At 42.0% G+C, this 27,189-nt stretch overlaps 1 protein-coding gene across 1 annotated transcript in view; it reads left to right on the top strand.

The window, feature by feature from the left end:
- B3GLCT (beta 3-glucosyltransferase) overlaps positions 1-25,475 on the top strand; it is a 94,975-nt gene extending 69,500 nt beyond the window's left edge. Inside the window, exons 10-14 of the mRNA XM_052650025.1 lie at positions 947-1,060; positions 3,647-3,746; positions 7,569-7,688; positions 13,992-14,136; positions 24,316-25,475. Coding sequence (XP_052505985.1) covers positions 947-1,060; positions 3,647-3,746; positions 7,569-7,688; positions 13,992-14,136; positions 24,316-24,483 — 647 coding nt within the window. The 3' untranslated portion in view covers positions 24,484-25,475. The remainder of the gene's footprint in view (positions 1-946; positions 1,061-3,646; positions 3,747-7,568; positions 7,689-13,991; positions 14,137-24,315) is intronic.
- Positions 25,476-27,189: the final 1,714 nt, after the last annotated feature.

The raw sequence follows: 27,189 nt of genomic DNA, 5'->3' as shown, positions 1-27,189 counted from the left end.
ATTAAAACAACAGTGGAATCCCTTCAAAATTGAGATGCACAGGTAGTAACTTTAAAAAAAATTATAGAAGAAAGCAATTACTGAGATAGTTGGTCAAGTGAATTAGTATCAAATCGTGGTCAAGCTGATTTTCGGGTGTGGAGTCACAGCTACCTTTGAGCATCTCACCCTAAAATACAGAAAATCAGCCAAGTTTTCTGCTGTTTGTGTTTATTAAAATAATTTATCTGTTCATGATACTGTTTTAGAATCTGCAGTGGTTTTCAATTTTATTTCTTCTACACGTTCCAAAAGTGCAACACGATACTATCAGCTATCACATGTAGTGATTTTTAAAAATTTTATTTATTTATTTTATTTGGAGGCTAATTACTTTATAATATTGTGGTGGTTTTTGCCACACATTGACATGAATCAGCCACTGATGTACATGTAGTGATTCTTAATGGCAGGGTCATGTCCTTTATAGAATCGGGTGGTCCTGTTGGCATCTTTGGGTGGAGACGTGTAGTTTGAAAAGGTTCCCCCCTCCATTGTGAGGGAGGCAAGTATACATCTCAGTTAGAACCGCAAGAACTGCACACAATATTCCAGCCCTTAGAAGTAATTGTATCCCCACACCCCTAAAAAACATCTAAAACTCCAGTTGTGAATTTCAAATAAAGCAGTCTGGGGAAAGAGAAAAATTGGTTAAAATTAACTTCTACACAGCAATCTAATCGGACTAGACAATGTATCTGTCTGTGGAAGCAGTGTGTTTATCACCAGCAGTGAGGAGGGCCTGTGCTGTTGACGTTTCTCAGGGTAGGAAGGGAGCTCTAACTTGGAACACCTGGAGAAGAACATGTGCTGGTTCCCTTCCTTTCTGGGAGGTCATCCCGTCATGCTGGGGTTCCAGCTTCTTGGGTGACTGTGTCAGTGATGGTCCCCTCTCTCGTTTTTTCAGTCCCCATCGTGAAGCAGACTTGGGCAGGGCAGGCAGGTCACCTCGAATACTACAGTGATTACGCAGACAGCTCCATTCCGACGGTGGATCTGGGGATTCCTAACACAGATAGAGGTGAGTCCTCAGTCCCGACTGATCCTCTTTCTCAGAGTGTCCATCCTGTAAATATAGTAGCTTAGGATAAAAATGAAGTGTTTTATAAATACTGTAATTTTTCCCTCGTGTAAGTTTCTTTCCTTCCTCCTCACATCTTTATCCATGGATGTGGACCGATTCTTGCAGTTTAAGCACTGCTTTTAGTATTAGCAAAGGTTCTAAGTTTTCAGTTGGTCATATGTAGGTGATTGACATTCATGACAATTATGCACATGGCAGTTACGGTGGAGTTTAATAACAGATTTTTTGTACCTTCATAATTCAGTGTGGCCATAATGGGGTGCCTGTGTCTTAGTCACTCACTCATGTCCGACTCTTTGCGACCCCATGGACTGTAGCCCTCCAGGCTCTTCTGTCCCTGGCATTCTCCAGGCAAGATTACTGGAGTGGGTTGCCATTCTCTTCTCTAGGGGATCTTCCTGACTCAGGAGTCAAACCTAGGTTTCCTGCATTGCAGACGATTCTTTACCATCTGAGCCACCAGGGAAGCCCCCCTCCCAGAGTTAACTTTTCATATTCCCATGCAAAGTGTCTCTTCATTTAATTTTAGCCATTTATTCAGCCAGTATTATCATCCGACTGTGGTGTGCTGGCCCCTGTTAGACACTGAGGGAAACAGGAATGAAGCTGATGGTTTCCATCTTCCAGAAGCTTATGGTCTGTTACGTTCCAGGATGCATTTCGTTTGTGCTTCTGAGTACCACTTAACCACATTCTACATGGGGCATATGTAGTATAAGCTCATATACGAATATATAATATATAAGTAAATTGTTGAAGTATACCTGTTTTTCTCTTCAGATTGCAGGCTTTCTAGTTCAAAACAATTTTATTTCAAAAAATTGGAAGTATAAATTTGGCCACCTCACCTTCAAATGCTCTTTATTTATCTTAATTTTTATCCATTGTTCCTGCCACATTTTTCTTTAGTTTTCTGGTTCCCTCCAAACCTTTTTATGAAAAAAAGAGTAGTAAGTTGATTATCTTGTTCTATAGAGTAATTTATCTTGATTATTTTATGATACTGTCACTCATAATGTCTTGATTGATAAAGTACAGAGTAGAATCAGATACTCCATCCTATAGTTTTGATTATTCTGACAAGATTAGTATATATATCACTAAGTCTGTCTGTTGCTGTCTGTTTTGGAAAAATGATTTCAAATTGAATTTTCTTTTTTTATTTATCTTGCTTTTTAGAGTCTAAATTGACTCTAATACTCATATATTGATTCATTCTTGATTTGTTTTATTTTCAGTCTGACCTTATTATTGTTTATATTTATATTCTACCTTATCCAAAAGGAATTTTGAGATGGCTTTCAAAATATATACCATAATGTACTAAAATGTATTATGGAACCATACTATAATGGTTAAAAATACATAAAGTGATCAAGAATAAGAAAAGTAAAGGTTAATTGAGTGCTTTGTTCTCTACTGTGTCACTTAATACTTTCTTGAATTGAGGGGTTTATTCTTATTTATTGACTTGCATTCTCTTCCCAAGCATTTAATGCTGTCCTGGCCTCAGCATTTTCCATTAAAGGTTTGCTATCTGTTGGCCTCTAAGGGACTGTGCCTCTGATAGCACTGTATCTTTAGTGTACATCCTAGAACTGGCCGCCATGTCTGGCATATTAGAAACACAATAGCAAATATTTACAAAATAAATAATTGACAGGATAATATTGTATCTTGTACCATTATTTCCCTAAGGCTGTGATGCCTGAGGTTCTAATATTTTTTTCAGAATAAGGAAGTCTAAGGAAAGAAGCAAGGCTCCTGTAATTTCTGCAAGATTTAACAGATTTCTTATGTGTCTGGAGTGAACTACAGCGTTTCCTGTACCTGACTTTGTGTAATTCCCCTCACCTCTCTAGGTCTTCAGTCCCTCATGTGTGAAATGAATGACTGATTTCATGATTTTTATTGTTCCCCCTGGTTCACTAAGTCCATGGAAATTAGAAAAGGCTGCTTTTCAAAATTTCAGATTCTTAAGTGCATCAGTTCAGTTCAGTTCAGTCGCTCAGTTGTGTCTGGCTCTTTGCGACCCCATGAATCACGCCACGCCAGGCCTCCCTGTCCATCACCAGCTCCCGGAGTTCACTCAGTCTCACGTCTATCGAGTCAGTGGTGCCATCCAGCCATCTCATCCTCGGTCGTCCCCTTCTCCTGCCTCCAATCCCTCCCAGCATCAGAGTCTTTTCCAATGAGTCAACTCTTCGCATGAGGTGGCCAAAGTACTGGAGTTTCAGCTTCAGCATCATTCCCTCCAAAGAAATTCCAGGGCTGATCTCCTTCAGAATGGACTGGTTGGATCTCCTTGCAGTCCAAGGGACTCTCAAGAGTCTTCTCCAACACCACAGTTCAAAAGCATCAATTCTTCAGCACTCAGCTTTCTTCACGGTCCAATTCTCACATCCATACATGACCACAGGAAAAACCATAGCCTTGACTTAAGTGCATACCCGTGTTTAAATTTTGACTCACAATGTTTTAAGGAAAGTAATGCATTGTAAGTTTTCTTCTCACCTTTCCTAGGGCATTGTGGAAAGACATTTGCCATTTTGGAAAGATTTCTAAATCACAGCCATGACAAAATACCGTGGTTGGTCATTGTGGATGATGACACATTAATAAGGTAAGGGGCCCTCCTGTCCTCAGGTGGCTTTAAATTCTACATGTATTCATAGTCAGAGACTAGGATGGGCACTTCTGCTGCTGGCCAGCATGTAGAAACAGGGACTAGATTTTACCCTCACATCTGAAACACGTTCCCCCCAAAGGACACAGTAGCTTAAATGAGTTATTTTTAAAACATGGACAGTAGACAATATAGTATAATATGTATAATAATTCAAACCTAAAATAATTTTAATGTTGAAGTCAAACATCAGTCATATCACTAAATGTGCGTGGGTTTAACTCACCTAGTAAAAGAACAAACTTTTCAAAGTGCTTCATAAAACACCCCAAATCTATGCTTTATATGAAAGACACATAAACATAGTCATTCAAAAAGTCTAATGATAAAGGGATGGGTAAGGTTTGCCAAGCCAGTGGGAGCAATAAAAATAAAAAATTCAATTCCCAACTCAAGCTAGGAAAAGAATCACAAAGTCAACCCAGATAAACAAAGGAAGAAAATAATAATAAAGATACATGCAGAAATAATGAGATAGAGGTCAAAAAAGCAGAGGATCAAACTAAAGAGCCAAAATTTTGGTTCCTTGAAAAAAAAAATTAACAAGTTGTATCAAGTGATTTCCAGTAGATACCACTACATGGAAAAAGCCAAGTGCATAAGAATGTAGTTTGTTTGCTTTCCTGTGTGTAAGAAAGAAGGGGAAAAAAAACATACCCACGTGGACTTAGCTGTTCAAAAACAAAGTGGGCAGATAAACTGGAAATCCATGAAGTACCTCCCACAGAGGGCTGGGTGGGAGCGTGGGGTAGATGGAGTCAGGGTATGTGGGCCCCTTTTCTATCTCTTTGTTTAGTTTTGACTTTGGGAAGTGTGCTCATATTTTACCTATTGAAAAAATAAAATGCATCTGTAAGGACAGGGGAAAAATCAATAAGGATGAGGAGAAAGCTGAAACAAACCAACTGTATTTCAGATGAAAACATAATCACACTGAAGAGAAAATATAAAGCAAATACTGCTGAAGATGGGTTTTAGAGACACCTGCAGGGGTAGAGGAGTGGGGATGCCAAACAACTCCTGAGATTTCAGTCGGTCTGGTTTTTGTTACGAAGCAACTCTGAAGGCACATTAGGTAGGTTGTAGGACTGAGTAGATGGCTAAGTGTTAATAGTGTTGGTTGGGAGCCGCGGTTCTCACTGTGGAAGCTGATAGGCTGGAAAACTGGAAGTAGAGAAATCTCCAAGAATTCATAATTTCTATTAGACTCATTTTTTTTACTCATGTATGTATCTGTGTGCACACATATCTTTCTAGTTCTTCACACCAAAGAAGACCAGATGCAAAGATCCCCAGTAGCACTGAGCAACTAATGAACAGAAGTAATACTGCAACCATCCTACTAAAAGGAACCAGGCCTTCTCAGAGAAATAGCTGATTTTAAGGTTGGGGCAAGGAAGATATAGGAAGACATTTAAACTTTTTTTTTCTTATGCCAGAGAGTTAGGAAGTGCTTAGGAAAAAAAGAAAGAAAAGTGCATGTTAAGAGGACACAGGAGCAAGCTTGAAGAGGTTCCCATTGGTGGAATCTGGGACAAGAGCATCAGTGTCATTGAGGATGATAATGGATTATGAACAATGACAATTCGGAAGCAGTGAATTCGTGCTTATAATAAAAAAGTAATGAGGCAGATCCAGCTCAATAACAAAATACCAAATAATAAAATAATTTATGTTAAACAACAGACATTTATTTCTCATTTTGGAGGCTGGGAGGTCCAAGATCAAGGTGCTGGCGAGGTGGGTTTCTAAGGCTCTTCTCTTGGTTTGAGGGTGGCCGCTGGTCTGGTGTGCTCGCGGGACCTCTTCTTTGTCTGCCATGGAGAGTGTTCCCTGGTGTCTCCTCTCATATGGACACAGGTTCTGTCGCACCCAAGTCCTACCCTGGTGACTTCACTGAACCTGCTTCTAGGCCCTGATAGCTTATGGGGAACCGTGTCGGATTCGTGATCTCTGAAGAAGATTTAACTTCGGGATCAGGGACCAGGCTTGATCACTCAAGAGTTTTCGTGCAGCAGAGTTTTATTAAAGTATAGATGGGGACAGAGAAAGCTTCTGACATAGATATCAGAAAGGGGATGGAGAGCGCCCCCCCCCCCCAATAGCCTAAGCAAGGGAGTTAAATACTTTTAAAATTAGTTATTACTATAAATCGAAAGAATGTCTCAAGGTTGTAAACATCTTACTAGACCCACTCCCTTAATTTACATTTTAAGGTAACAGGATTAGCCAGAAGGTTTCAGAAAGGAGAGCCTGACCTCAAGCAGGATACATTGTTGTTATATGGTCCTTAGTACAGAGTTTAAACTGAGTTGTTTGTTGTGTAATCATCAGTTCTGGGCTTAAAGGAAACAGTTTATGTGACTGAGACTAAGGAATGTAGAGGAAAGAAAAAAGATGTTTGTCCTTTCCTCCTCCTTGAGAATTCCAGAGCCCTCCGCTTCGAGAGCCCCAGACCCCTTTCTCCTCCTTGGGGACTCCAGACTTATCAACCTGCCTAGGAATTGACTCTCTCAGCCCCATCTCCAAATAAAGTCACATGGGGGGTTAAGGCTTCAGCATATGAATATTGTGTGTGGGACACAGTTCAGTCCACAGCGGGCAGGTTCCAGCTAGCAGGGAGCGAGGAGTTCTGACTGGTTGATGGAGTTGGAAAAGTCATCTCTCAGAGTAAAGACTGATTCAGGCAAGAAACTGATGGATGCCAAACTAGGGATAAGTTTTGATGAGGACCAGGATACTTGCTAGGGTTAAAGTGTCTGCCGGAGACTCTGAGAAACAGCAAAGGCAAAAGAGCAAGTGTCCAGGCGAGACCCCGGGCAGCACTGCGTGATCAAAACAGACACTCCCAGTGGAGGACAGGCGGACACCACAGGCCAGACGGCATGCCTTCTTTATCCCTGCAGCACGTGAGAATGCGTAACCTTGCCTTTGTTACATTGGAACATCAGACAAACCCAAGATGAGGACCAGTCTATTAAAAGGGGGGTGGGCATTTATTTTTAAAAAATACCAGTGTCATGAAAAATTAAAAAAACTGAGGAACCATTAAAGGAGATGAAACTGAGAATAAAGTGAATGATAAATGCATTTTTCTGAGCAGCTCATGGATATTCCCACAGCCCTGTGGAAGCTGTCACTGTTGACACACAACAAGGAGGCATAGGGGCTGGAGGTATAAACAGACAGACACAAAAAGCCACGGATTAGGGAAGCCTCCCTCGAGGAGGCTTGTAAGTACAGTGCAGTGGTGTGCCACAATCCGAAGGCCCCCTGGAAAGCTTTGCTGCCCAAATTCCCTTCCCACCTTGCCTTCACCTGCCTGCCAAGGACTCATCTGTACTTCACAGGTTCCTTTTTTAGCCAGCAAGTATTGTAACAGATACCAGGGAGGTCTGAAAAGGTACACTGATGAGGTCATTCAGTGGGGAGCAGGCCACTGGCCACCCTCCTTCCTCGCCCGGCCACCCTGCCCATCCACACAAGGCGGCCACTGCTGGTCGGGGCTTGTGAAAACTGGGGAGGAGACCCTTGTTTCTCAGTTTCTCTCCTGTTTCCAGTGATGTACAGTGTACATCAAGTTTTTTTCGTTTTTCTTTTTAAAAAATCTTTCTTCTGTAAGTCTCCTGAATTTCATCTCTGTGACTGAGAGAGAGTATTGCAGAGTGTAACCAGAGGGGTGGAAGAGCTGTGAAGTATGTATGCTGCAAACACATTTGAATTCAGGAACTGTTGCTTCTGTTCCCTTGGGAATCTTAGCATCTCCAGACTCCGGCACCTGCTGAGCTGCTACGACGCCCGTGAACCCGTGTTTCTGGGAGAGCGTTACGGCTACGGGCTGGGCACCGGTGGCTACAGCTACGTCACGGGAGGAGGAGGGTAACTATAAGCTTGGCTTTCTGGAAATTGCACTTCTGTTTCCGGGATGCAGGGGTGGGTCTGTGCCACAGGCTGTAGGCTGATATCTAAGTGCTCTGTAAATGGGGGGAGCAGTTACTATGATAGGAACGTGAACATTAAAAAGAACCCACAGTGAAGAACATTTTATTCCTTGAAGAAATTTTATATATATATATATATATATGTATGTATATATATATATAAATGTATGTATATATAGATTGTGTGTGTGTGTGTATATATATATATATATATATATCAATGTCAGGGAAGTTGGTGGAAATGTGCCTGTAGTAGTGATTGCTTCTAGGTAGCCAGTTAGTTTTGATCGTCTGTTTGAATGAAAAAAAAATTTGGGGTATAGATTTTCATTTCAGAAAATAATTCATTAGACTTCTTAATTATCCAGTGCTTATTGATTGTATTTGGGGAAAAGAGTAGTTACCGAAGTTTAGATTTAAGCAATCATGTGATATTTGTGTGGGATTTATGGGTTTTAAATGTAGTTAAGAATCAGTGCTTTTAAGTAAGCTCCTGCCTAATCTCTTATGGGGAGAGATTTTGATGTGATTTGTGTAGGTGAATCAGTCAAGCAGTTAGTTCTCTTGTTTCTATAGTATTTGCTGCTGGGTGTTTAGGGAAAATCTTCTTATCCACTGTAGTGATTTACACGTATTCAGCAGGTTTTGTTCAGTATCCACTATGTGGTAGGCAACATTCACTGCATTGTAGATTTCTGAACCCTTGGACTTTTTATTCTTACTTTGCAATCCCCTAGGTTAGAACTGGGCCTACGACTACAGGGTGGTCTTCCAGGGGTTCCTGTTTTGGTCTGGTCTGGTCAGTGGTGACTGCAGCATGGTTGTGGAGGTGGCCTTTCCTAGTGATAACTAGGCCTGGGCAAGTACTGATCTTTTGTTGATCTACCTGAGACCATTAGCAGTAGGAAGTAGGGGTCCACAGGGGCCTTGGAGAAGACACTAAAGCATCAAGCCGAGGAGTGTTGAGCTTGTCATCATTTAAGAAGGTTCCAGCTCTTTGCAGCCTTGTGGTAATGCATTAGTATCCTGGGTGAGGGGCTGGTGTCCATTAAGCCAGAGTTTCCCCTTTTGTAAAGGGTAGTGAAGGACAGGGAAGCCTGGCATGCTACAGTCCATGGTGTTGCAAGGAGTCGGACACGACTGAGCGGCTGAACAACAACTGTGCTTTGTACTTGGGTCGATATATTTTGCAGCAGGAATGTGTTAATACTTTGACCCCAGAAGGGGCAGAGCCATAGCCTCCTGGTCCCCCCGCCCCTCGTCCTCCTCCCCGCTGTGCTGTTGTCAGAGACTCTCTGTGGTCCTCTGGCTCCCTGCTCAGAGGCTGCGCTGCCTTCCCATTGCTGTTAGTCTGAACTCTCTCCTACTGGTCAGTGGTGACTGCAGCATGGTTGTGGAGGTGGCCTTTCCTAGTGATAACCAGGCCTGGGCAAGTACTGATCTTTTGTTGATCTACCTGAGGCCGTTAGCAGTAGGAAGTAGGGGTCCACAGGGGCCTTGGAGAAGACACTAGAAGATGATCGCTCAGATTTCACCAGACTCACACTGACCTGAATCGGGCCTCACTTTTAACCACCTCTCGTTGGCCTAACCCCCAGCCCTCACGTGCTCGAGACCTGACCTTGGGGCTACGTCTCTAACCTGTCTTTCCTCCTGCCTTCCCACCCCTAGACCCTCTCGCCTGGGCAAGGCTCTTCCCTGGAAGCTGGCTCATCTAGGCTTCCACTCACTCATCTCTTCAGCAGTTCCTTAGGTTAGTGTGATTTGTATCTTATTTGGGTTTTTCTTTGCGGGACCAGGGGAGTGGAAGTCTTTCGTGCCCTTGTACAGCCCCTCATTTCCATTGGGATAAAGTTCAGTTCCTCACTGGGGCTCACCAGGCCTGCCTCTGTCTTGGCAGATGCTGTTCTGTCGTCTTAGCCTCATTTATCTGCACCCTCATTCTGAGAGAATTTGTGCTGAACCTCTTTCAGTTCCTTGGAGGCACTGTCTTTTAACCCTTCCCTCACATACAGCGTCTGCTGGGCTCTGCATAGCACAGTTTCCCACCCCGCCCCCGGCCGCCTTCGGCTGCCTTCTGCCTCTGTCAGCTGGCTAATCCTGCTTCTTGTGGACAATGTATCACTCTCAAGCCCTAAGCTAGTCTGGCTCCTGAATCTGGGTTAGATAGCTTCCTCATATACACGAAGCACATTATACCGACCATTATCATTTAATTGCCTATTTACTTTCCTGTTTTCCACCCAAATGATGAATTATTTGAAGGCGGCACCTGCATCTCATTTCTCATTCCATCCTCACTTCCTGTCGTGGAGATGCAGTTTTCAGGGTCCAGGGGACAAATGAATAAGCAGATGCGTGAACACTGGTACTGATCTGATCTTTATATGACTAACATGGACCAGTGTAATGTTCTGTTCATAGCAGCACTTCACAAAGATCCAGAAACATTCTTCATGAGATTGTCTCATTTCTGCCTTTGATAAAAGCTGCAGGCATAATAGTTTCTCTGATGTTACAAGAGACTTTTCTGATGATCTAGCTTAAGAACCAACATGCTTATTTTCTAAACAGCAAGTCGGAATCAATCAATGGCTTTTAAAAACCAGTTAATGGATCACAGCCAACATTTAAAAATAATGAAATATAGAACAGAACAGAATAAAATAGATACATTATGTAGCAAATGTTATGTGTATTTTTCAGTTTTACACACATGTACAAAACATAAATGGTTACATATGGACTGTGTTTCTTGTTTCCTCACTGTGGTTTAGAGTCAAGTAAGTTTTTGAAAACCATTGCTTTAAATCACCCTCTTAAGCCCCAGTTATCAGGGATAACCCAGGAGTGTGGACTCCAGTGATGTATGTGTGGAAAATGAGACCTTTGCACTATTAGAATCCAGTTGTCTGTTTTCCACTTTGTTGCTTACTTCTGGAAAGTTTGGGTAATTAGAGATAATTAGTTCAATAACTGTTTTCTTAAAAAGTGCTTACATATGTTTGGGTATGAAGCTGTGCTCAGGATGTTATTGGTGGTCTGGCTCCTCCTTGGAAGAGGCCTTGGCACTGTTGCCCAGAGAGGCCACCATGACCTGTTCATCTGAGCCCAGCACAGGTCTGGCCTGTTTCTGACGCACTTCTGCAGGTGTCTTGATTTGCAGGTATGCCCTTGGGCAAGTCCCTGACTCCTATTTTAGTTTTCCTTATTTTTAAACTATTTTTAAAATTACTATATTGTATATTAAAGGAAGTCATATTATTAGTCTTATAGCCTTTCAACATCTTTTTTATAATTAACATTTTTTACTTTTATTTTTTTAACTGATGATTTACACAGTGTTGTGCTCATTTCTGCTGTATAGCAAAGTGACTCAGTTATATAGACATTCTTCTCAAATATTCTTTTCCACTATGATTTATCCCAGGAGATTGGATATGGTTCCTGTGCTCTTCAGCAGGACCTTGTAGTTTATCCATTCTAAATGCAATAGCTTGCATCTATAAGGAGAAGGAAATGGCAGCCCACTCCAGTATTCTTGCTTGGAGAATTCCATGGACAGTGGAGCCTGGTGGGCTGCAGTCCATGGGGTCGCAAAGAGTCGGACATGAGTGACTGACTAACACCTACATCTATAACTCCAAGCTCCCACTCCATCCCTCTTTCTCCGCCTTGGTAACCGCAAGTCTCTTTTCTGTGAGTCTGTTTCTGTTTGTAGACAGATTCATTTGTACCATATTTTAGATTCCACATAAAAAGCGCTATCGCATGGTCTTCGTCTTTCTTTCTGACAACTTCACTTAATGTGATCATCTCTAGTGGCATCCATGTTGCTGCAGGTGGCATTATTTCATTTTGTTTTTAAGGACTGAGTAGTATTGCATTGTGTGTGTGTGTGTGTGTGTGTGTGTGTGTATCACATCGTTTTTATCCATTCATCTGTTAGACATTTTAGTTTCCATGTCTTGGCTGCTGTGAATAGTGCTGTGAATACAGGGGTGCATGTCTCTTTTGAATTACAGTTTTGTCTGAGTGGGATTGTTGGATCATATGGTAATTCTAGTTTTAGTTTTCTGAAGAACCTCTATCCTATTTCCCATAGTGACCACATCAACTTACATTCTTACCTACAGTGTAAGAGAGTTCCCTGTTCTCCACACCCTCTCCAGCATTTGTTATTTGTAGACTTTTTAATGATGGCCATTTTGACCAGTGTGAGGTGGTGCCTCATTGTAGTTTTAGATTCTCATTTCTGTAATAATTAGCGATGTTGAACATCTTTTCCTGTGCCTATTGGCTATCTGTATGTCTTCTTTGGAGAAATGTCTATTAAGGTCTTCTGCTCAGTGTTTGGGTTGTTTTTCGGTTGAGCTGTATGAGCTATTTGTATATTTTGGAGATTAAGCCCTTGTTGCATCATTTGCAACTATTTTCACCCATTCCATAGGTTGTTTTTCTTTTATGACTTCCTTTGCTGTACAAAAGCTTGTAAGTTTGATTAGGTCCCATTTGTTTATTTTATTTCTGTTGTCTTGGGAGGCTGACATAAGAAAAATCATTGTACCATTTATGTTGGAGAAGGTTTTACCTATGCTGTTTTCTAATTTTATGGTATCATGTCTTACGTTTACGTCTTTAAGCCATTTTGAGAGCCACTGATGAATGCTCGATTTTTAAGAGAGGCAGTTCATGGTGAGTTTTCAAACTTGGAGTTCCCTTTTGTATAGTTCATAGCACCATTTTTCTTCTTGTACAGCCGTATTTCCTTGGATCACCTTAAATAAAGAGCTTCTTTTTCCTCTTGTCGTATTCCGTCCAGTCTTGTGACATCTCAGCAAAGGCAGGGAGTCTTCCATGTTGCTGCTTCACCAGCTGTGGTCACTGGTGCTGGTTCCACAGTTCTGAACTGAGCCCCACTGAGCGGGAACGGATGTGTTTGCATCAGGGACTGTGCTCAAGGGCTCCATCCTCTTTCCCTCCTTCAGGAAGAGCTTTGCAAAAGTGGCTTGTTCTCATTGTTGGATCATCAGACCTTTATTGAGGACTTACTGTGAGACCCTCTATTTGACGATGGGAATATATGGATACATAGATAGTTTTGCCGTCAGTAAAGTCTTTGCTTAATGGGAATGAACTTGTGAATCATCTTAGTCCTATCAGCTCTTGGGTTATTCATGATATGAAAACATCTAGTACTACTCTAGGACCAGAAGGGAAACTAGAAACTGATCTGTATTTAAAAAGAAGAGAATTTATTGCAGAAACTTGGTACAAGAGTATTGGAAAGGGCCAGAGGACTAAGAGGGAGCTGGTGGCTTTACCCAGAGCTCAGTAACTCCAGGAAGTGCTGTTGTTCCCGAGGCTGGAGGAGCAGAAGATGCTGGATTTGGAAGTCCGTTGGTACAGGTTGCTGCGGCCACTGCTGCTGTCAGGCTAGCAATGCAGCACCCGGGGCGGACCTGGGACTGGCTCCCACTGCTGCTTGGGAACCGTCCCTAAAGCTCTGCAGCCTGTGCCAGCGCTCCTGGAGCCCTTGGCGCCCGCACCCCCAACACCTGCTGTATAGAGACCAGCTGAGACAGGAGCAGACGGCCTCCTCCGGGGATGTGCCCCTTGTTGTCAGGATGAAGCTGGGATGTAGCTGACCAGGGAGTCTGGAGGGCACTGCAAAGTTTCCAGCTTCCTGCAGCACTAGGGAGAGCGCAGAAAGGCGGGAACAGTGTGAGTCCCACTAGGAGGTGCCTGGCATGTCAGGTCAGGCAGCGTGTCAGCACCAATGGAGGCAAATCTGTCTCTTTCTCCTACCACCCTTCTCAAAATCACCTGAAGGAGGCTTCTGTGAGCAGGAATCATGTGGACCACGCATGTTTTTCTGTTAGATTTGATCTCATTGTCAGTTATCACCTGTATGACTTAGGTACCTTGTGTATCTGGGTCCATCTGCCTGCTGGGGGAATATTGGCAGATTTTGTTACTGATCTCATTAAGCATGTGTGAACTTACAAACTCTTCAGATTTTCCAGTGACATACTAGAAGAAGAATGCTGCCTATTTATTTGTGTATAAGATACATATGACAAAATACAATTGCTTATTAAATATCTTAAAAGTGACTTTTATGAAACACTACTGATGTTGACATCTTTATGAGAAACGTGGCTCTCAACTCTCTTTCCTCGTTTAGATTACCAGCCGCAAGGACCTAACTGCCTTCTCTGTCTGCTCTGGCTTCCCCCAGAATGGTTTTCAGCAGAGAGGCCATCAGGAGACTTCTCGCCAGCAAGTGTCGCTGCTACAGCAACGATGCTCCAGATGACATGGTCCTAGGGATGTGCTTCAGTGGGTTAGGCATCCCCGTGATACACAGCCCTCTCTTCCATCAGGTGAGAAAAAGGGTTTTATTCCCACCTCAGAGTGGGAGATGGGGATTTTCTTCTCACTTGAAGATCCTACTTTTTTCTCCTCACGTATTCTTCTGGAAATAGTCTTAAGAACTGTGTAGACAGGCTCCAGGAGGGGACATCTTTAACTAGACCTGTTTGTCCAGAGGGTTGATGTTGTACCTGTACAGCATGAAGACGGAACGCAGAAACATATGCAAAATGAAATGGTGTTTGACCTGCATCCTTGCATGCGGGACCAGGTAAAAGCTGTTCCTTCCCCCTACCCCCTTTTGTGTTAAAAAAAAATTGATGGCATTTAGAAACTATCAGATGCTATTTAGAAATATCAGGACTGACCCAATATTGTCCTGCTTACCACCAAGTGTTTGCAGTTCTCCACTGGCCTCAGTCTTTATAGCATTGGCTGCCTTTTTATTGGGCTTTCTCCTCTTTGGTTGCTATTAAACTAATTCAATTTCAGTATAGTATCTCAATAAGCATATATTCTGGGGGTTATAGAAGAGATGAGGTTATGTTCACAAGGGGTGGTTGGCGCTAATAAGGGGTATGAAGTGTGGGGTAAGAAGGAAATCCTATTAGAGTATTTTTACATTTTATGTAAAATTTTACAAAATAACCATAGCTCACAGCCATTGTTAGGAAATTCAAAGCTTTTTGAAATTGGAAATATCTAAATGCGCATGTATTTTAAGTGTCCTCCCTTACACTGAAAATACAGTCTCCATGCTTATTCAATAACCAGTAGCCATACAGAGACCTGGGCCTGACAGAAATGGCACTGCAGGAGAGCTTGAGCAAGGCACAGAGTGCTTAAGTCACCAACAAAGGCAGAGTCCAGTTTTTGCGTTCTCGAGGACGGCAAGGAAGGATTAAAAAAAGAACGTTACAGTAAGAAGTGTCTGAGACACCACCTCCTTGGTACAAGTCGGAAGGTACTTGGCCGTCTTTTAAAACCTTGAGCCTATGTGTGGTGTTCTGAGGACTTAGCAAAGCAGGTTATCCTCTCTGACCCCTCTCTCTTGTTCTGTCTCATAATGTTTTACTCACAGAGAGGAAGGACAATGAAAACTGTTGGTGTGTAAGGGAAATAATTTCTCACTGGTAATATCCCAGGTGGCTCAGTGGTAAAGAACCCGATGCAGGAGTTGCAGGTTCGATCCCTGGGTAGACCCCCTGGAGGAGGGCGTGGGAACCCATTCCAGTGTTCTTGCCTGGAGAATCCCATGGACAGAGGAGCCTGCTGGGCTACGGTCCCAGGGGCCGCAGAGAGTTGGACACGACTGAGCACACAGCGCACATCACAGTCTTAGTTTTTTATAGCAGCTTCTTTAGGGAAGAATTCATTAGTAAATGAAGCGATAAGGAGAAAAGAAAGAGGGAGAATAATCAGTAAGTAAAAGTCCTTTGAAAGTAATTAAAAAAGTGTTGTTTCCCAAACGTTAAAACTCTTGATTTTGCTAATTCACATAATACATTTTAAACCTTTCCAAAGTCATAAAGTGTGCTCAAAACCCATCCTCCCCAACAGGCACTGCTTTATCTTCCAATTCTTAAGCCTCTTTTAAGAGAGTTTGCTTTGATTTGGACATTACTTTCCATTTGTAATGTTTGAACACTGGAAAGTCGGACATGATACATGAGCGACTAATACTTTCACACCAGAGAGTGTATCTGTTCATACTGAGAAAGAGAAAAAAATCTAGGATTCTTAGTGAGTTATAGTGGGTGTGTGGAAACAAGCTGGATTCAAAGTTGCCTGGGCCCCATTCCTTCTCTTTTGAGTCAGGGAAGGTTATTGTGAAATCACAGGTTCAGAACAGACCTCAAGGAATGTGTAGTATAGCTCTCTGTTAAAAACAAAGTGTCTAGAGCATGTGGTTTTCCTGTGGTTCCAAAATTATATGCCACTAATGGGTATGACCACTAATGTGGTCCGGGTGATAAGATTGACTATTTTCTGTGATTATGGTTTGTGTGTCTGCCCTCTGATGCCTCAATGAATCAGCCTTGTCTAACTCAATGAAACTAAGCCATGCTGTGTGGGGCCATCCAAGATGGGCGGGTCATGGTGGAGACGTCTGACAGAATGTGGTCCACTGGAGAAGGGAATGGCAAACCACTTCAGTATTCTTGCCTTGAGAACCCCATGGACAGTATGAAAAGGCAAAATGATAGGACACTGAAAGAGGAACTCCCCAGTTCAGTAGGTGCCCAATATGCTACTGGAGATCAGTGGAGAAATAACTCCAGAAAGAATGAAGAGATGGAGCCAAAGCAAAAACAATACCCAGTTGTGGATGTGACTGGTGATAGAAGCAAGGTCTGATGCTGTAAAGAGCAATATTGCATAGGAACCTGGAATGTCAGGTCCATGAATCAAGGCAAATTGGAAGTGGTCAAACAGGAGATGGCAAGGGTGAACGTTGACATTCTAGGAATAGCAAACTAAAATGGACTGGAATGGGTGAATTTAACTCAGATGACCATTATATCGACTACTGTGGGCAGGAATCCCTCAGAAGAAATGGAGTAGCCATCATGGTCAACAAAAGAGTCCGAAACGCAGTACTTGGTTGCAATCTCAAAAATGACAGAATGATCTCTGTTCGTTTCCAAGGCAAACCATTCAATATCACAGTAATCCAAGTCTATGCCCCAACCAGTAACGCTGAATAAGCTGAAGTTGAATGGTTCTATGAAGACCTACAAGACCTTCTAGAATTAACACCCAAAAAGGATGTCCTTTTCATTATAGGGGCCTGGAATGCAAAAGTAGGAAGTCAAGAAACACATAGGGTAACAGGCAAATTTCGCCTTGGAATATGAAATGAAGCAGGGCAAAGCCTAAGAGGTTTGCCAAGAGAACGCACTGGATATAGCAAACACCCTCTTCCAACAACACAAGAGAAGACTCTACACGTGCACATCACCAGATGGTCAACACCGAAATCAGATTGATTACGTTCTTTGCAGCCAAAGATGGAGAAGCTCTATACAGTCAGCAAAAACAAGACCAGGACCTGACTGTGGCTCAGATCATGAGTTCCTTATTGCCAAATTCAGACTTAAATTGAAGAAAGTAGGGAAAACCACTAGACCATTCAGGTATGACCTAAATCAAGTCCCTTATGATTATACAGTGGAAGTGAGAAATAGATTTAAGGGACTACATCTGATCGACAGAGTGCCTGATGAACTATGGATGGAAGCTTGTGACACTGTACAGGAGACAGGGATCAAGACCATCCCCAAGAAAAAGAAATGCAAAAAAGCAAAATTGCTGTCTGAGGAGGCCTTACAAATACCTGTGAAAAGAAGAGAAGCGAAAAGCAAAGGAGAAAAGGAAAGATATAAGCATCTGAATGCAGAGTTCCAAAGAATAGGAAGGAGAGATATAAGAAAGCCTTTCTCAGTGATCAGTGCAAAGAAATAGAGGAAAAGAACAGAATGGGAAAGACTAGAGATCTCTTCAAGAAAATTAGAGATACCAAGGGAACATTTCATGCAAAGATGGGCTCGATAAAGGACAGACATGGTATGGACCTAACAGAAGCAGAAGATGCTAAGAAGAGCTGGCAAGAATACACAGAAGAACTGTACAAAAAAGATCTTCACGACCAAGATAATCACAATGGTGTGATCACTCACCTAGAGCCAGACATCCTGGAATGTGAAGTCAAGTGGGCCTTAGGAAGCATCACTATGAACAAAGCTAGTGGAGGTGATGGAATTCCAGTTGAGCTATTTCAAATCGTGAAAGATGATGCTGTGAAAGTGTTGCGTTCAATATCCCAGCAAATTTGGAAAACTCAGCAGTGGCCACAGGACTGGAAAAGGTCAGTTTTCATTCCAATCCCAAAGAAAGGCAATGCCAAAGAATGCTCCAACTACCGCACAATTGCACTTATCTCACATGCTAGTAAAGTAATGCTCAAAATTCTCCAAGCCAGGCTTCAGCAATACGTGAACCATGAACTTCCAGATGTTCAAGCTGGTTTTAGAAAAGGCAGAGGAACCAGAGATCAAATTGCCAACATCCGCTGGATCATCGAAAAAGCAAGAGAGTTTCAGAAAAACATCTATTTCTGCTTTATTGACTATGCCAAAGCCTTTGACTGTGTGGATCACAATAAACTGTGGAAAATTCTTCAAGAGATTGGAATACCAGACCACCTGACCTGCCTCTTGAGAAACCTATATGCAGGTCAGGAAGCAACAGTTAGAACTGGACATGGAACAACAGACTGGTTCCAAATAGGAAAAGGAGTACGTCAAGGCTGTATATTGTCACCCTGCTTATGTAACTTCTATGCAGAGTACATCATGAGACACGCTGGGCTGGAAGAAGCACAAGCTGGAATCAAGATTGCCAGGAGAACTATCAGTAACCTCAGATATGCAGATGACAGCACCCTTATGGGAGAAAGTGAAGAGGAACTAAAAAGCCTCTTGATGAAAGTGAGAGGAGAGTGAAAAAGTTGGCTTAAAGCTCAACATTCAGAAAACGAAGATCATGGCATCCAGTCCCATCCCTTCATGGGAAATAGATGGGGAAACAGTGGAAACAGGGTCAGACTTTATTTTTCTGGGCTCCAAAATCACTACAGATGGTGACTGCAGCCATGAAATTAAAAGAAGCTTACTCCTTGGAAGAAAAGTTATGACCAACCTAGATAGCATATTCAAAAGCAGAGACATTACTTTATCGACTAAGGTCCGTCTAGTCAAGGCTATGGTTTTTCCATTGGTCCTGTATGGATGTGAGAGTTGGACTGTGAAGAAGGCTGAGCGCCGAAGAATTGATGCTTTTGAACTGTGGTGTTAGAGAAGACTCTTGAGAGTCCCTTGGACTGCAAGGAGATCCAACCAGTCCATTCTGAAGGAGATCAGCCCTGGGTGTTCTTTGGAAGGAATGATGATGAAGCTGAAAGTCCAGTACTTTGGCCACCTCATGCGAAGAGTTGACTTATTGGAAAAGACTCTGATCCTGGGAGGGATTGGGGTCAGGAGTAGAAGGGGATGACAGAGGATGAAATGGCTGGATGGCATCACCGACTGGATGGATGTGAGTTTGAGTGAACTCTGGGATATGGTGGTGGACAGGGAGGCCTGGCGTACTGCGATTCATGGGGTTGCAGAGAGTTGGACATGATTGAGGGACTGAACTAAACTGACTGATAGTTGATTAGATTAAGTTGCTCACACATAGGAATGACTTCTAGAAAATCATGCTAAAAAATGAGAATTAAAACTTGAGGGAAAAAGCAGCCACACATTCCAGGGAGAAGGAGTCTATGGTATAAGTTCAAGTAAGTTAGTCTTTTATAAAGAGTAGTAAAAGTGAAAAATCCTGGCTCCAACACTCACTATCTGTTTGACCCTTGACAAGTTTCTTAACCACTCTATACTGCAGAGACTTCATCTGTAAAATGAGAGATAATATTACCTAATCCAAGAAAGTTGAATGGGTTATTTTATTTAAAGCACTTAAAATTAACAGTGCCTGGCAATTGCAGGTGGAGAATGCAATGCACCCCACTCCAGTACTCTTGCCTGGAAAATCCCATGGATGGAGGTGCCTGGTAGGCTGCAGTCCATGGGGTCGCGAAGAGTTGGACATGACTGAGAGGCTTCACTTTTACTTTCCACTTTCATGCATTGGAGAAGGAAATGGCAACCCACTCCAGTGTTCTTGCTTGGAGAATCCTAGTGATGGGGGAGCCTGGTGGGCTGCCATCTCTGGAATCACACAGAGTCGGACACGACTGAAGCGACTTAGCAGCAGCTTAGCAGCAAAAGTGAACAAATTTGTGAGTTGCTATAACACATTATTTAAAATAGCCAGTTTCCAACCAAATATGGTGAAAGTTGCAAAGAAACATATTCAGGGAGAAATGTAGTCAACAGAAATGGACTCTGAATGGGACCAGGTATTAGATTTGACAGAGAAAGCCTTCAAAGCACCTAATTAAAAAATTAAAAAAAAAACAATAATCAAAGAGTTAAAGGAAAATATCACAGTAACTCAACGAATAGCAAATCTTAATAGAAAGATAGAAACTTTGATAAAGAACCAGATGAAAACTCTATAGTTGTAAACGCAACAAATGAAATGAGAAATTATCTAAATGAACTTAACAGTAGATTGGAGATGCAAAAGAAACCATCAGTAAGTTTGAAGGCAAATGAATAGAAATTACCTAATCCAGAGAGCAGAACGAGACTAAAGAAAAATGAACGTGTCCTCAAAGTGGTAAAACATAAAGTATACCAACATGCATTTAATGGGAGTTCTTTTCAAAAAGAGAAGGGAGAAAAAATGGGACAGTTTGTTTTTGTTTTTTTTTTTAGAAGAAACAACATTTTCTCAAATGTTGTAATGAGAAACAGTCTGTTGATCTGAGGAAATCAACAAGGCCCTTACATGATAATCAGAAAAAATTACACATGAACATGTTATAGTTCAGTCGTTGAAAAACAGTGACAAAGTGAGAACCTTAATAAAAAAAAACCTAATGAAAATTGAAATTAAAATGCTATTGGCTAATGTCTCATTAGAAATAATAGAGACCTGAAGGCAGAAAGAAAAGGAAGAATTTAACCAACAATTCTGTATCAGTAAAGCTATCCTTCCAAAATGAAAGTGGAATAAAGACATTACCAGATAAACAAAAAGTGAGAAGAGCTTTTTGCTAGCAGACATTCCCTTCCCTTAAAAAAAAGCTAAAGAAAATCCTTTGGGCTGAGAGAAAATGACACCATGTGGTACCTGGAATATATAAGCGAGTGAGTAAGTACACTGGAAAGACCATATGTATATACATGCTTGTGTGTATATATACACATGTATAAAAAATTAAGAAAAATGTGAGCATAAAATATCTGTATGTGTATATACACGTATCTTTCCACAAGCACTGGAACAAAGAGAATCACTTTGCAGTACACCTGAAACTAACACAAAGCTGTAAATTAACTATATTTCAACCTAAAAAATGGTATAGAAAACTAAAAAAAAAAAAAAACACACTATGCAACCAGCTGATCACAAGAGAGCTTGAGTGGCTAGGGTAACATTAAAAACAGCACATTTTAAGAACAGAAATATTACTAGACAGAAAGTGGGACACTTCATGACAGAAGGTCAAAACATCAAGAGGAAAAACGATGATAATATAACACATGCTTACAGCTAACAGATGTTCACATTACACAAAACAAATGGAATTGAAAGGAGAGACAGACAAGTATTAGCTACTTGACTTGTCACATAAAGAATAATATTCTGACAATAGAATAAACATTCTTTTTCAAATGTATATGTCCATTCTCTAGGAGAGACCATAAGCTAAGTAATATTGTTTTGCCGAATATATTTAAAAGGATTGAAAACATACACAGTATACCCCCAGAACAATGGAATGAAATTAGAATCAATAGAAAATGGGGGAAATTCCCCCAATATTTGGAAATTAAACAACATGTTTTAAAATAACCCTTGGGTTGAAAAAAGAAATCATAAGGAAAATTAGAAAATGAAAATGAGAACACAACATATCCACAAATCTGAGTTCAGCTATAGAGTGATTAGTAGGAAATTTATAGTTTTAAATATGTTGTGCTGTGCTGTGCTTCCCTGGTGGCTCAGACACTAAAGAACCCACGTGCAGTGGAGGAGACCCGGGTTTGATCCCTCGGTCGGGAAGATTCTCTGGAGAAGGACATGGCAGACCCACTCCAGCATTCTTGCCTGGAGAATCCTATGACAGAGGAAGCTGGCGGGCTGCAGTCCACAGGGTCACCAAGAGTCAGACACGACTGAACGACTCACACTCTCACTTTCACAAGATAGAGTGTTAGTGGGAAATTGATAGTTTTAAACACGTGCTGGGTTGTGCTTAGTCGCTCAGTCATGTCCGGCTCTCTGCGATGTTAGAAAGGAACAAAGATATTAAATTACTAGTCTAAGCTTCCACATTGAGAGCAGAATAATATAAAATCAAATCTGAACTCTGTGGAATAAAAGACATATTAAAGATCAGAGCACAGATAATAAAATAGGAAACAGAAAATCAGTTAAACCAAAAATTAGTTCTAATCCGATAAACCTTTAACTAGCTTGACCAACAGAAAACCAGTTGTTTTGTTTTTGCTGCTGTTTGTTGGTTAGTTGCTAAGTTGTACCCAACTTTTTTGTGACCCTGAGGACTGTAGCCTGCCAGGCTTCCTTGTCCATGGGCTTTCCCAGGCAAAAATACAGGAGTGGGTAGCCATTCCCTTCTCCAGGGGATCTTCCCCACCCAGGGATCCATCCTGAGTCTCCTGCTTTGCATAAGCGAGGATGTAAGTTGCCAAACTCAGAAGTGAAAAAGGGGCATTATTATATACCCTACCAAAATTATGCCAACAAATTAGACAGTTTAAATGAAGTGGAGAAATTTCTAGAATCACACTTTTAAAGCAAGTCTTTTTCTTAAGAAATAGAAAATGTATTTAAACCTTTATACATTGATGAAATTGAATTCGAGAAGCGGCAAGAATGTTTCCCAACTCAGTTTATGATGCCACAGATGTACGTTGTATCCCCAGGAGCAAGCACTGAGAAGATCACTTAAAAAATAGCTAAACAATTAACAAAGGGATTAAAATGGGATATCACAAAAGTAAACCACAGGCCAGCGTTTCTCTTGAACACAGATGTAAAAATTCATAATCAAATGTCAACCAGCCAAATCTAGCAATGTGTCAGAAGTGTTGCTTGTTTTTCACACTTTAAAATGAACTGTTGGGAAATATAATTACATCTAAAAGGAAAAAATAAATCCATAATACCTTTGCCTCTATTGATGCAGATTCCACAAGTAATTGATTGGATCTCAGGAGTCATCCACGCAGGTGAAGTGTGGGCTTATTAAGCATTCAGTTCAGTTCAGTTCAGTCACTCAGTTGTGTCCGACTCTTTGCGAAATCATTTCTGATAAATGAGGTCACGGAAGAGAACAAGACAAAACCAGAAAAGTAGAGTGCACCCAGAGCAGCATCTGTGATGCTCAGAAGTCTGTACTGCCTCTGATAACCAGCCTCTGGGCCCAAATACCAAAGAGAATGGACACGGGCAGAGGGGGCGCTGTGTACACAGAGAGAGAGATGGCTTAAAACTGCAGGACGTAAGTTGGGCAAAATGTAAACCTTATCTGTAGAGATGACAGCTCAGTGAACAGCGCAACAAGTGGAGGGTAAAACTATTTTAGACGCTTTACAGCTGTGATTTACATCCCATACACAATTCTCACACAGTGATGGTGTGAATGGCAGCTTGAAACATCTTAGCAAATTTTCAGAGTTGGACCATCACAAACCTGGTTTTATGGCCCGATGGTCATGCCCCCCACACTTCCCTTGAAGGCATTTGCAGCCGTTCCCCACTGCATTTGCAGACCCAGGGCACCACAGGTTTGCCTTGTGTCTCCACTGCTGTTGCTGTTCAGTCACTAAACTGTGTCTCTCTGCGACCCTATGGACTGTAGCACAGTGGGCTTCCTTGTCCCTCATTATCTCCTGGAGTTTGCTCAGACTCACATCCATTGAGTCAAGGATGCCATCCAGCCATCAACCATATGTCTCTATAGTGTTTCCTTTTCTAGACCTGTCCTTGTCCCCGATGAGATCTGTGTTTCCCTTCTCTGAAAGACATATGCTTGATTCCATGTCAGAACAGCAGACGGGCAACGGGAACCCCCAGCACGCCTTGCCCCACCTCGCCATACACGCACCATGTACGGCCAGAGTTTCTTTAGGCCTGGGAAGTAAGTTTTTCTGCCTCTCTGCAGAAACTGCATGTAATAGTAACTTAAATGACTTACCAAGGAAACCTTTTCATATTACCATGGTTGATCTCTCAGGGGCATGGCTGTGGAACCTAGGAGCAGAGCACGGATGTGTTTGGAGCATTGTGCTGGGGGTAAGGAAGTAATTGGAGATGCAGAAGCAAGGAGCCTAGAGGCAGATTTTCCTGGAAAGGATTCTCCTCTTTGCTGTTAGATTCCCATAGCCAACACCAGCTCTGGAAGGGAAGCAGTCAATCCACGTTTCAATGCTATTCTGAAGCAGGACTGTTTCTGGTAAGTGAGAGGGTGCGATTCTCTGTTCTGTCTGCAGGCGCGGCCCGTGGATTACCCTAAGGACTTCCTGTCTCACCAGGTTCCCGTGTCTTTCCACAAGCACTGGAACATTGATCCTGTGAAGGTCTACTTCACGTGGCTGGCGCCCGGTGAGGAGGACCGAGCCAGGGAGCAGAGTCGAAGAGGCCTCAGAGAGGAGCTGTGAGGCACGGGGCCCGCAGGCACGGTCGGAGGCCGAGACTCGCGCTGTCCTACTGGGCTGCGTCTCACGGCTCACCTGTGCGTGACACACGGCGTCGGAAGCGTCCTGACTGCAGGTGGACGTGTGACGTGGTCATTTTTGAGTTGGGAGCGGGGAAGAAGTCATAGGGAAAACAGATTTTTTTTCTTTTCTGGGGAAAAAAAATCACTTGCGTTGGCATTATGCAGTTCTTGTAATACACAATGATTACTGTGTATTTTTCAAGCTGTGAAACAGCAGCTTTATTTCTGTCACAGAAAAATAAATGGTACCAGAAGTCTCCTTCCTGTCCTCGCTCTTCATTATAACGGATGTGTCAGCTGGGCATAAGGCTGGAGAGACGTGACTGTCTTCATCATTATACGTAAAATAAAGAAGAGAAGGTGTGTTGACCTGGATCTTACCATGGGGCCAACTTTTAAACCATATTATTGATCAAAATGATTTCCTGGTAACTCAGTGGGAAGACTGCTATATTAAGGATCATTCGTAAAACATCGTGAGAGTCTAGCAAATGAAAAAATCCCCTGGAGTCTGTAATCAGGGTTGTTATGTTTTATCTGTTTTTCTGTTTATGCCTCATAAAAAGAGAATAAGAAGTCTTCTGCGAGACTTTTCTGCTTCTTTAGAGGTTCATCTGTGTTCTATTTCTCCCTGAAGCCCTATCTTTATGACCTACTTATAATACAAAAGTGTACTGACTGCTGCCAGAAAAATGTTCTCAGTATTTAAAAAACAGCGTTGTATTTTATTCAAGTCACTGAGCTCTGTGTAAAGTCTCAGAAAGTATATTAAATTAATTGTACCTGGTATTTTATTCTTATTATATATTACGTAATGACTCCAGACTCAGAAAGGACCTCCCCAGTGTCAGGGAGGGCTGCATGGTGATTTGGCAACTTCCGAGGGTTCTCAAGGAATGAAATCTGCAAACAGTATTTTGAAACTGCGCTCATTTCCACATCATAGCTTTAATATATAGTAATTTAATACACTATTAATTTTTAAAGCTTATTCTGTATTTAACATTTAATTATATAATTCCATTTTCTAAAGGTATTTGCACAAAATTTGATTTTACTGTGTCTTAAACTAATTTTGACATAGTAAAATACTTTTTTTTTAAATAAAATTATTAATTTTGTTTGTAATGTTTTTATATCCAAGCATAGGGTTTCAAAGCTGTGCCACCAAGCGTACCCATGTGTGTGTGTTATCGATACATTTTTCTTGCAGCGTATATGGATTTCCAAAACAATGCAGTAGTGTTTATCATTTTTCCAAACTAGCCAATACCGAGACTGGTGTGTTTCCAGTGATAGCTGAACACACTGGATTCATCTCTCTGAAGGTGGATTTTGTGGTCTGTCTGGGGAATGGATCCAGCAGGATCGGTTGGATGAGAAGCGCCTGAAGGATTTAGACGTCTGGCCGAGCTGCTGCTGCTGACATCAGTACTGTTGTGATAGCTGGGATTCCTGCCGCCGCCGCTGTCATAGGCACCTCCGTGGCTCCTGTAATCGTGCGCCTGGAGGGCTGGGCTGCCTGACCCTATGGAGAAAAGCCTTCAGCTTCTACTCGTGCCGGCCGTTCACACTCAGAGAACAGTGTGTTCCTCTGACAGGACTGAACGTGAAGCACCTCTACGTGAAGGTCCTTGTCAAGCTTTCTGTTACGACGACCAGTGCCTTCTGCTGATACCGGGGCGCCTCCTCTGGTACTTTTAGGTATTCTGTTAATTATGTTTACTTTTTGGGACTGTGTAAACCTAACAATAAGTAAAAGAACTTTGCCTAAGCTTCTGATTTCACCAATCTATTTATGAGTCCAAGTGGAGTGGGAGTGGGGGGCGGGGGGCATGGGGAAAGGGAAATAATGAAGTCAGAGGAGGAAGTTGGCAGCTGGGTAAACACAGTTTTTAAAAAGAAAACGAAAAACCTATCCTTTTGAGAGAAAACCATGGACGTTGAAGATCTATTTACACATGGTCTATAAAACCATTATCTATTTTATTATATAATGAATTGGAAATATGTTGGAACTGATTCTCATAGAGTCCGTATCTTAAGGACTAGTTTTGAATCTGAACTTTCCTGGACAGACACTGTCCTTTGCATACTTTCTGTGCCTTTTAAATAGGAATTTACTTCAAATGGCTATTTTAATACAGGGGTATCACCGTCAAGGAGTTGCAGGTGGAGTCACTGGAATGCCATTTTTGCTTTTAAGCCACTTCTGCTGATAGAGCCAAAGCAAGCTGCCTGACTAAATAGGACTTTTACATCTTGTAGCAAAATAGAAATCCAAACGCAAACACAGCCTTTACAGACTGTTTGAGAACAAAGGCTGTGGGCGTGCTAGACTGCCAGTGATGCTCAATATGGGTGTGTAAGTACCAGTGCTGAGTTTCCTGATTTACTGAATACTGCAGTGCTTCCACAAACATATCCATTGCGATTGTTTCTGTATTTTCCTCAAACATTTGTAACAGAGTAGACATTTGTAAGAATGTTTCTGCTGTCTTCCATTCATAATCAGAGAGGAACTTACCTGGACTGAAATGGATCAATCAGTAGATTCATTCAGCAACTATTTCTTAAACCCTTACTACATGTCGGACCTTCCAGGATGACCCTTGCCCCTTGTCTGTCCTCCTCACCATGTTATTCC

The sequence above is a fragment of the Budorcas taxicolor genome, chromosome 12 (genome assembly GCF_023091745.1).
Source record: "Budorcas taxicolor isolate Tak-1 chromosome 12, Takin1.1, whole genome shotgun sequence".
Lineage (NCBI taxonomy): Eukaryota > Metazoa > Chordata > Mammalia > Artiodactyla > Bovidae > Budorcas > Budorcas taxicolor.
The sequence above is the reverse complement of the archived record's forward strand: the minus strand, read 5'-3'. Positions and strand labels throughout refer to the sequence as shown.